Raw genomic sequence first — 11,632 nt, 5'->3', positions numbered from 1 at the left:
AGAAACACTCACGACCCAATTGAGTCTGTAGCCATTCCCAACTGAACTACTAGACGTTATATTCGTTTTTCCGTACTGAAATGATTTTTTATTCCACACAAAACCAATCCTTTGTTACAATAAAATATACTGTGTACTAATCACTACACTGAGCACCAATATTCCTGGGTTAAATCCCAATCTCTCTGCAGTGCATATGTCACTGTTGATAGTGATTCATCCATCGGATTGGGATATTAAGCCTGGTGTTATTCGACAGAAGTAGGCTACAAGCCAGCACCAGGTTTCCCCTTCTCCCTTCCTCACCCATTCTCTACAATACACTTACACACACACACTCACCTAAAAACACGACATAACTCTTCACAGATACACATCATGCATAACGTGGTCTGCCGAAGTGGTGTGCAACTTGAAAAAAAAAATGGGTCACAGTCCTGCCATCTATCTGCAGTATGTGGAACCCGAATCACGTTAAGTGAAGAGGGTAGGCATTAGACACACACGTACCGGTACACACAATGTATACAACATTTTCAGAAAATGTATGTGTACCTAATGCCTACCCACTTCACTTGCGTGATTCGCGTTCCGCATATTGCGGATAGATGGCAGGACTGTGACCCATTTTCAAGTTGCACACCACTTCGGCGGGCCACGTTGTGCATGATGTATATCTGTGAAGAGTTATGTCGAGTACTAGGGTGAGTGTATGTGTAAGTGTAGTGTAGGGTATGGGTGGTGATGATTGTAAGTGTAGTGTAGGGTATGGGTGGTGATGATGATTATGATAATGAGGAAGGAAGAAGGGGAAACCCGGTGCCAGCACATAGTCCACTCCTATCGAATAGCACCAAGGGGGCCGCCAGTCTTAACATCTCCATCCGATGGATGAATTACTATCAACGGTGACATGTGCACTGCGGAGAGATTTGGGATTTAACCCAGGTATATTGGTGCACAATTGAGGAGCATTTTTGCAAAAGTCGATAGATGCAGAAATCAAGACTTTACAGAAATTACATTAAGTGACAGGATCTATCGAGTTTTGAAAAAATCTGGAAGGTTTGGTAGTCTCTACATACAGTATGAATCAAGTTTTGGTAAATCTGATTTCATAGATTCATTCCGGAGATAGAAAACATACAATATCCATATGTAACTCACTTTAGAAAATTTCTGCATCTATCGACTTTTGCAAAAACGCTCCTCAATATAGTGATTGGAAATTGCGCACCGCCATCTCTCCTAGACCCGAGGGTGAAATTTTACATGAAAACTTAGAAGAAAATGTAAACTACTTTTTATTGAGGTTTCTTTATTCGTTTTTTCATGTTCATATTTCATTTTTACACTGCATGTAAAATTATTTAAACTGGAATGTTTGCCTAATTACACTAGCATTCTACCAGTCATTCTTTATTAATATTATGCATCTGTGCACTGAGGGATACTTCCAGCTCACTTCTTTGGTTAAGGGGTTAGGTACAGCTTACAGCAATAACATTTTGGAAATATTCAACATGTTTTTCCTCCATTACTGTATCTTGTACAATAATGAAAATTAGTATATGTAAAGCACTGTCCTTCTGCTATATGAAAAAAATACTTTTAGATTTTAAAAAAATATTTACATTTTTTTTCTTCAAAATTCAAAATGGTGGCAGTTCACTGTGCAATGATGAAGCGTTTCCCTCATAACTCAAAAACTATCCAACACTGTGATGAAATGTTTTATATGTATTTATGCATGTCATATCTACAATATGATGCAGAATCACTTCTCTACCTTTGATAGATTGTGTGATAAAAAAATAAATTCATTTAAAATATGGTCAAATATCAGTATTTTCTTCTAACACAAAAAAAAAAAAAAAATTATTTATTAAGGACTGTAGTTGAAAGAGCATGATATTGTAAACATGGGTTTCAGCAATAAAATAAAAGGGAGAGAACATGAAAAAGTTAACAAGTTTATGAGTTAGAGGGAAATGCTTCATCACTGTACAGTGAATTGCCACCATTTTGAATTTTGAAGAAAAAAGCTGTACCTAACTCCTTAAGTACTGCATTTTAGCTTTGTTAAAACAGCAGCAGCTCTGTTAAAATTTTAAAATGCATGCACACTCGCACACACAAATACACACACACACACACACACACACACAGATAATAGCTGAGCATTGTCCCAAATCAAGGGCATCTACTGTACCATGGTGATACAAATTGTTACTAAATATATTTTACTGGTCTTAACAATGATAATTTTCGACAGAAGGCGTGAAAGTGAAGGCCAACATGGGTTAATAAGCTAAGGATGCAATAACTTCAACAAAAATAAAAAGGACTGAGAAGAATCATCAAGATTTACGGATGGAAGGTGAGCAACTGGAAACACAGTTGAGAAGAGCAAACTAAAGGGATACGTCCAGAAGTCTGCTCAGACAATTGTACAAGTACCGCTCATTATCAGACTTGGAGGGTTGCAACACCCTCAGATAGGAGAATTTCGACCATGTTATAGGAAACTACATGGACTCCGTAATTGAAGTGGACACCACCATCACTGAACCGTGATTGTAACCTCTGAGAAGTGCATAATTTTGAAATGCACATCAATACCTGTGACTTGTTAACTACTAGAAATGGGGTACAGATCCCTTTCCTTTGATGAGTGCTGTTATGTGTAAAACTAGTCTATTCAAAGCCAATATTTCATTAAAAAAATGTCTGGGGACAAACATGGCAGCTATTTTATTTATTTCATCTCATACAAGAAGAAAAATAAAAAATGCAGTCAATTTCGTGTTGACTGCCTTTTTATTCCATTATTTATTTCAAATAAATATCTATTAATTTCTTTGCTAAAATGATTGTAATTCACGTTCATCATTCTAAGATAAACTGATTTGTGAATACTGAATATGAACAAAATCCGTCAAATAGTTTATACTTTATAAGACTTCCCTGGTGCCGATAATATTAATAATGATCTAATTAAATATGCTTGCAACTAATTAAAGTAGGCCTACCGCACATTAAATCTATTAAACATATCTTAAAATTCGGTCATATACCTAACTGAAAAAAAGGCACAGATATAAATATAACAACTACAGAGGAATCAGCATTTTGTATATAATATGTTGTATTATAAAACATATGCGACAATAATAAAATAAACTACTTGGAAATAATAATAGATATTAATATACTACTTTAGAAGTTCAAGACAGATTCTGAAAATGCAGAGTTTATGCAGAATGCATATTCACAATCAAATAATTAAAATCAGAGTTTAACATAACATGTATGGTTTTTATAGATTTTAAAGAAACTTTTGATAATTTTAATAAAATCACATTATGGATTATAATGAAACAAAAAGGTATAACGCAACATTTAATAGTAGTGATGATGATGATGATAATGATGATGATAATGATGATGATAATGATGATGATAATAATAATAATAATAACAATAATAATATATTTGCAAAAATTTAATTGATGGCAGATTGAAAAATATTGAGAAAGAAGAAAAGATGTACAGACCGATTATTTAGTCCTGACAGCTCGACGAGGCAAAAGAGGGGAAGTAATAGGAGTAGAGTTAAGAGTGAGTGGTCAGTAAAGGAATGCAGTTAAGCTTAACTGTACTAGAAACATACCGCTATACCGCACACATGACATCCGATCGCTCTGAAGACAAGCGACTGACTAACCCAAACATCCCTTGGCATAACTAAATGGACTCGCCTGACCCAGGCACACACTGCTGGCGACTGCCAGGACTAAATAATCGTACTGTAAGATAAAGGTGTCCTTATCACAACCATAAGAGCCATACAAGGAAGACATTATAAATACATTTATCATATTTTCTCGAATACTTCAAGTCCTCGCATAAGCTGCACACCCCACTTTTGAAAGGCAAAAAAATAAAAATAAAACAAACACAAATTTAAAAAACTGAACTTCGAAAAAAATGTATTCACGACAAATTAAAACACAAATACAGTTCAGTTAATAAATTAATATATTTTGTACTGGAATAGGAAGCATTTCAAACCCATCTTATGCATACACACACTGCACACATGTCAGCTGTCGTGTTAGGCTGGTATTCATAGTCGACACTTTATATCACCACTTTGCAAAGTAACACTTTTGACGAAAGTGGCTCTTTCATATTATTGGTATTCATAGACGACTGAAGAAGTGCACTTCACAAAGTGTCACTTTACGCCAGCAAAGTGTAGAGTTACAATTTGGTTGGTAACAGAAGTCCCACAATGCCTTTCAAAACAAGTGAATAAACAATAACAAATTAATGACGTATAACCTACAAATTACAATGCTTGTGATTTGAATTGGGAGCCTAATTGATCGCGCGAGAAAGAAAATATATATTTAAAGTTGTTTTATTTCAGTTTCTAGTTTTGTTGACGATAGTTTAGATTATTTCAGTCAGTTCAGATATATAACATTTTATTAAATAGTGATACTGCTGGTGAAATTAGGTTAGGTTTTGTACAGTACATAGCTGATCCATTAATTTATATAGTTAGATTGGGTTCTGTACATATCTTGTTCATTGATTTATGTCGCTAAGTTTAATTTTGTATGTATCCGTTCCACTGATTTATATAGTTTGGTTAGATTTTGTACATATCTTCTATTAGTTTATATAGTTAGGTTAAGTTGGATTGAGTAGGTAAAGTTTTGTATATATATATATATATATATATATATATATATATATATATATATATAATTTATATCGTTAAGTTAGGTTTTGTACGTATCTCCTTCATTGATATATCGTGTTATTTCCTTTATTTTCATTTTTGTCTTTTTCGTGAATAGTGAATAAAAGTAAAAAAAGAATGAAATAAACACATTACTACTGCTATTATTATTATTATTATTATTATTATTATTATTACTATTACCATTTTCTCTCTCTCGTTTCCATTATTGCCTGCTCTTCAGGAATATTTTGAATGCCAAATGTTTCTACAATGCATAATAAAATAGGCCTAATAGTATGAGATCTCTTTTCATGGTGAGGTTATGACTGCACATGAACTAGAGACAGTAGATGTATTGCTTACCGGCGTGAAAATATATATTACCGGTATCAAAACAGTAATGGTTATATCAACATCAAGATAAATCTTATCTCAAAATACAGGTAGTCAACAAAAATCAAAATCATTTTAAACCCAATATAAGAGTAATTATGGAATCTGCTTAGAAGGCAGGCACTTGAGATCTCTCAATGCTAATTTATAGTTATGCCTACATTAGATTGAAGTTAGTTTAATATTATTTAAGTTAACAAATTCGTTTCAGTAATAAAAAAAATAGATTATATAGGCATATGTACCTACATATCACTTCATCGAATTGAGGTTATAAATATACGAATGTTACTACAGAAATATCTTAACTATAATATTATATATATATATATATATATATATATATATATATATATATATATATTAATGTATGGTACATATCTGTAGCATAGAATTTTAATGCAGTCAATAACTGTATTATTGGAGGGACTGGCAAACCTCTATTATTCGTTTTTGTCAACAAGTCATCGAAAATATAAGCAATCTCAATAAGTTTCTTTATCAGATTGGAACAGTTTTTAAAATTCTATATCATTATAAAATTCCACGGGATTGTCTTTAGGCATATCCCTAATGTAGCGCTTTTGTACATTGTCCACATTGTGCCATCTCTTCCTCACGTTCTAATAATCGACAACTTCCTAGACGTACGCCATTTTTCTACAAAGTGTCACTTTCGGCTCAAAGTGTGGTCGGAACTACACTTTCATCCAAAGTGTTCCTTTGCACCAAAGTGTCGACTGTGCAACGGAAAAGTGATACTTTGCGTCTTCCAAAGGACACTTCAATCGAAAGTGTCGACTATGAATACCAGCCTTAATCTTAACATGATATCCTGAAACATTATTAGCATGCATTACGATTTCCATGTTCCTCCGGATCTTTGATCATTTTAAGATTTTTGCTGTAAGTAAAGGATCACAATCTCATACTTTAGTGGTACTGATTTTCTTCTTAATTCAGCTATCCACTTTTCAATGGTTGCTTCTAATTCCTGTTCACCATAAGGATCTATCATTCCACTGTCCACCTTCTAAGTCGAATTTAATAACTTTTTTCACACTACCACACCAACTTAAACGAGTTCTTCCTCTTTTCCTTCTGTCCTTGTGGGGGACCAATGAATTATCCGTCTGGGCCATCTCTCCTCCTCCATTCTTTGTACATGACCATACCACTGCAGTATCCGTTTTTCAGTCCTGTTTACTACAATTTCTCTTGCTTCCATCTCTGCTCTAATAAAATCATTTCTTACATGCTGCAACCGAGACACTCTCATACTTCGACGTAACCCATCCATCTCAGTGCTCTCCAACTTTTTCCTCCATCTGTCATTCAAAGTCAAAAACTCTGACCCATATATAAGGACACTCTCTACCACTGTTTTCAAGATACATTTCTTAGTTGCTTTTGTCATTTCTCTGTTCCAAAGGATACCATTCAAGGATCTAGTTATTTTTCTCTTTTCTAGTTATTGTCCTTTTCACAAGTACCAGAACTATCTATAATTGATCCTGAATATTTAAACTGGCTGATATTCTTAATTGTTACACCATATACAACCAAGTCCTCTCCTTTCCCTCCAACAACCATATATTTTGTCTTCATAAAACTCACTTTCAATTCGTGTAGTCTATACTCACTTACAAGCTTGCGGAACATATACTCAATATCTTACTCATCTTGTCCTACTATTACCTGGTCATCGGCAAATAGCAAGGTATGCAACATATGGTTATTAATATTGATGCCCATACCTCTGCATGAGTCATTCCATTTCTTCGAGGCATTCTCTAGGAAGATTTTAAATAAAGTTGGTAACATTCCACACCCTTGCCTCAAACCTTCTGTAGTACAAAATTCTGCTGATAGATTTTCCCCCATTTTGACACATACTATATACTTATACATTCTCCTTATGAGGTCTATGAGAGGATTTGGGACTGCAGTTTTTTGTAGGGCAGTCCAAAGTCGATTAACTGGTACTGTGTCATATGCCTTTTCTAGATCAATGAAGATAAAATGTATCTCTTTTCCTTTGGTTAACATTCTTTCCATCATCTGTCTAATTGTAAATATATGGTCTACACAGGACTTGTCTGTTGTAAATCCAGCTTGCTCTTTGGATATCTCATTTTGTATTAAAGACTCCAATCATATCTTGATTATTTTACTGAGTATCCTACTCACTGATGCCAAGACATTGATACCTCGATAATTCATTGGGTTCCTCTTTGTATATTGTACTTATATATGATAAGGTCCATTCTTGTGGAATAGTATCACCCTCTATGATCTGGTTGAAGAGTTTGGTTAAGATGGTACTGATTTTGAGAATTGAAAATATAAGACGCACAAACTATACATTTATCACACTTGAACTTGATTCTGACACCTGTACTGCTAATTCAAATCCCAATTAACAATGTTAACAATACTGACATACTCACGTGGAAAGTTAGTGGTATGTACTATCACCTTAGGAGTTCCGCAGGAGGAAAATTGGGCAATGTTGCCAACTTTACTTAGAATAAGCCAAGTACCCGTATTTTTTACTTGTATATTTTGGAAAGAAAAGTGCGTGGGGTATTCAAGAAATTACATTTAATTATGTGTGTGGCACAATAAAAAGGTAACTTAAGAATACCGGAAAGGAAACTAAACTAAAACTGTATGAATTAATGGCAGTTAAAGTGAAGTTCAGAATTATGGAATTAAGCAAGAATAAGGAAAGAAAAATTGAGGCCGAAGAAATTAGATTTTTAAGAAATGTTGCTGGATATACTCTACTAGACAAGAACAGGAACAAGAATATCAGGAGAGAACTCAATATCTGCAAATCAACAAATAAAAATATACATCAATACAGAAATGCTGGAAGGAATATGGAGGTCAGATACAAGAACACCGCATTATGAAATTAACATTAAATTATAAGGATAGAAGATATGTTGGCCGACTTAAGAAGAGGTGGGTACAACAATTCTAATTCATGACATTTGGAACTGGCCATGCAAGGCTTAATCCCTGAAAATGATGATGACAACGAGTATGATGATAATTAAATTAGTTTCCACACATTCAGCAATATCGCAGAAATTATGAAAGGTATAAACAATATACCCTTACCCTTTTTATTCTTTATCTTATTAGGAACAAAAAAGTTTATTAGGACACTTGTTGTAGAACCGACCTGAGACAAGTTACAGAGTTACGTCATACATCTTGAAATGGTGACTTTGCACAGGCTCTCTGCCACAGATTCAGACAAAACACCTCTCACTCATAAGCTGTACATGCTCAGTAGTCATGCTGTTCCTTCATTTAAAATCTTACGGACTAGGATATATGAACTTATACCCCTCCACTATACTGGGTGTAAAAAAATACATGCTACAAGGCTCGGTGGTAGGTAAGTGCATACTACGTGATCATATTTTGTTAATAAACTCATGTCTGGAAACACTTTGTTTACATGCTAACATCTCTGAAATGTGGAGGAGAATATAGGCAGTATGGATCACAAAAACTAGGAAAGAAGTACAGTAAAAAAGACAATTGAAATTAAAATTGCACCCATGTCCAGAGACCCATCCCCAAAAGTCTGGCCCCCTCGCTCACCTGACCTGACACCATTGGATTTCTTTGTACATGGAAACCGAGACTCCCATGGAGACACAACAAGATCTTATGGCACGAATTCAGGTAGCAGCTGGAGTCATCCGAGATATGCCAAGAATATTTCCAAGAGTTCGACATGACATAACCAGGAGATGCACAAAATGTATCGAAGTTGGTGGCAGCCATTTGGAGCATCTTCTGTAGTTGATTAAAATAATGTTTACTTACAGTATTTCAATTGCCTTTTCAACTTCTTTCCTAGTTTTTGTGATCTGTACTGCCTATGTTTTCTTCCACATTTCAGAGATGCTAGCATGTAAACAAAGTGTTTCTGGACATGGGTTCCTTTAACAAAATATGATCACGTAGTATGCACTTACCTACCACCAAGGCTTGTAACTTTCTTTTTACATCCTGCATATGTTGTTAAAAACTTGCTACACTACATTCATTTAATACAGTTGGTATTAGCATTGTGCATTATAGGCGTTATGTTTGATTCAAGTTTGTCAAGTACAACGAAGTTCGATATTTGCCAATGTAGGAGGAGGCTGTCGTGTTTGTTCCATCTTGTTAAAAAATATTCTCTGTTCTCCCCTCCCACCCATTCATGTTTTAACTGCTTAAGCATTTTAGCACAGATCTTGCGATTAGTTTTTCATATGAAATAAGACGAAATTTTTAATGTATTGTTGTCTCTCTCATGTTCAAACATTGCAGACACTAACTGGTACAACTTCTACAAACTGAAGCACCACAAAAGCAGTATGATTGTCGCACGTGATTTGAGAAGAATGCTCAACTATGATATGATTCCAATTTTAAATCTTGTTCACATTTTTGTAACTAATTCATAAATAACATCTGAACCACATTACTGTGAATGGATATCTAGCATTCAAACACTAAAACAAAAATTATATCAACACATTAATTGTTCATATATGATTAATTAAACAGTGACTATATATACACAATTCAGATCTAACAAATATTTAAATATATTAATTTAAAAAAGTCAAATATTCCTAACTTAAATATATTAAGCTCTTCATGAAACTATTCCCTCATTTACCTATCACAGCAGCCATAATATATATTCAGAAATTTGTCTTGTATTTCTTTAGCTCCACCTTCATGTGATGAATATTCGTCAGCTGCGCACGAGCATTTGCTGTTAATAATTTTTGGAAACGGTGATAGTACTGTACCAACTGGGTGAGAGCCAACTGCAGAAGTGAGGAACCAGTCACCAAATTGGGAAATGAAGCCAGGATCTCTCGATTCAACTCCTCCAAAGATCGTTTCCATCCCGCAGAGAAAGACTGAACAAGTGCCAATGCTTTTTCTGGAAAGAAGATATAAACTTTTAACCTTTCAGAACATTTTGCAAAATATACAGTCATTAGGACTGGCTATGTTTACTAAATTTTGAGCTCTCAAGTTCCAGTCATCACTCATCAGGAAAAATGAGAGGATTCAGAAATAGGTGGCATACCTCTTGTTGTATAGGTCTATGCTTTGTGTCACCAAATCCTATCATCGGAATTTCAATTCTCTCATTTTCTGTTAACATTTGAAGGGTACACAGGAATAACGATCAAGGTCCATTTCAGAAAGTTTCGAAAAAAAACTAATTTTAAAGTTTTAGTATTTAGTTATATGTGTATATAATAGAAATTGACGTGGTGGAATGTAAAGAACGATTATTTCTTATTAATTATACAATGCCATTTTGTTCTAAATTTGGATGGCAACAATGGAAAATGCAATATAAACAAACAATGTGTAAACTTCAAAATAAGAACGATCAAGTTCCAAATATGAATCTTCGAGATACATGGGATACAGCGTGCATTATAGTGAAACACCACTTCTACCTCAGACATTTAATTTGCTTTTGATCGTTTTATATATAATTTCAAAATATAATTCTCCTTTTCCTTTCATTGGTCTTGTACTGCAGAACTGCTTCTTTATTTGAAAGTCATTGAATGTTGCCGTTTTCAAATCTAATAATCCTTGGCGCTACAGCTCATGGCCGACCAGCCAGTTGCTGGCCTCACGTCCACATGCCGAAACACAGGTGGACGATCATCTAATCAGAATGGAGGTACCGTGTGGTTAGCATGATGATCCCCCAGCCATTATAGCTGGCTTTTGCAACCGGATTTCGCTACCTATCATAGCTCCCCAAGTGCATCATGATACTGGGTGGGCACCGGTCCCATACACTGGCCGAAATTTCACGAGAAAATTTCTTTCCCCATGAGGACTCAAACCAGCACGCATTCTGTAATGCGAGTCTTAGGCAGAACGTCTGAGACCACAACGTCACAGTGCAGGACTTGAAATATGTCATCATATAAAGCAGTTGAACATTTTCAACTCTTTCGCATTGTTCTTCTTCTGATTTCTTTTTAGTGGCTTGAAATATAATTAAAATAATGTTAGAAAATGGCTATTATAGACTAATTTGGATGTTTAATAGCATTTGAAATTAAAATGCTATAAATAAAATTAAAGATAAAATAATTTTGACAAATAAAATAGAAACTCACTATATAGCTTTCATATCATCCGCTTGATGATAATCAGGAACATATTTTTAGTACAGTATCTTATTTTACATTGTAGATTGCAATGGACCTCTAGGCGAAAGGGCTTTCTTTTTGCAGTAGCTATTCAGAAATTCTCCCCATCCATAAAGTACTTCTTCTATCTTGTAATCAACTATGGAGAATGGTTCAGGTTCCTTCCTAGGATTAGCAATCTCATGTCACATAGTCATCAGGAAACTCACATCTTATCTTCTGGTTTATAAATTCTACATTATTATTGCACTTGAGGTACGAATGGCCT

General features: G+C 34.5%; 1 protein-coding gene across 3 annotated transcripts in view; it reads right to left on the bottom strand.

Annotated features, from left to right (window-relative positions):
• Nucleotides 1–1,288: 1,288 nt before the first annotated feature.
• LOC138705119 (vacuolar protein sorting-associated protein 52 homolog) overlaps nucleotides 1,289–11,632 on the bottom strand; it is a 29,969-nt gene continuing 19,625 nt past the window's right edge. For all 3 annotated transcript variants that reach the window (XR_011333624.1, XR_011333625.1, XM_069833773.1), the window contains one exon: nucleotides 1,289–10,118. Coding sequence is in view for 1 of the 3 variants with exons in the window: in XM_069833773.1 (XP_069689874.1) it covers nucleotides 9,871–10,118 (248 nt within the window). In the remaining 2 variants the exon portion in view is untranslated. The remainder of the gene's footprint in view (nucleotides 10,119–11,632) is intronic.

The sequence above is a fragment of the Periplaneta americana genome, chromosome 8, assembly GCF_040183065.1.
Source record: "Periplaneta americana isolate PAMFEO1 chromosome 8, P.americana_PAMFEO1_priV1, whole genome shotgun sequence".
NCBI classification, from domain to species: Eukaryota; Metazoa; Arthropoda; class Insecta; order Blattodea; family Blattidae; genus Periplaneta; species Periplaneta americana.
The sequence above is the reverse complement of the archived record's forward strand: the minus strand, read 5'-3'. Positions and strand labels throughout refer to the sequence as shown.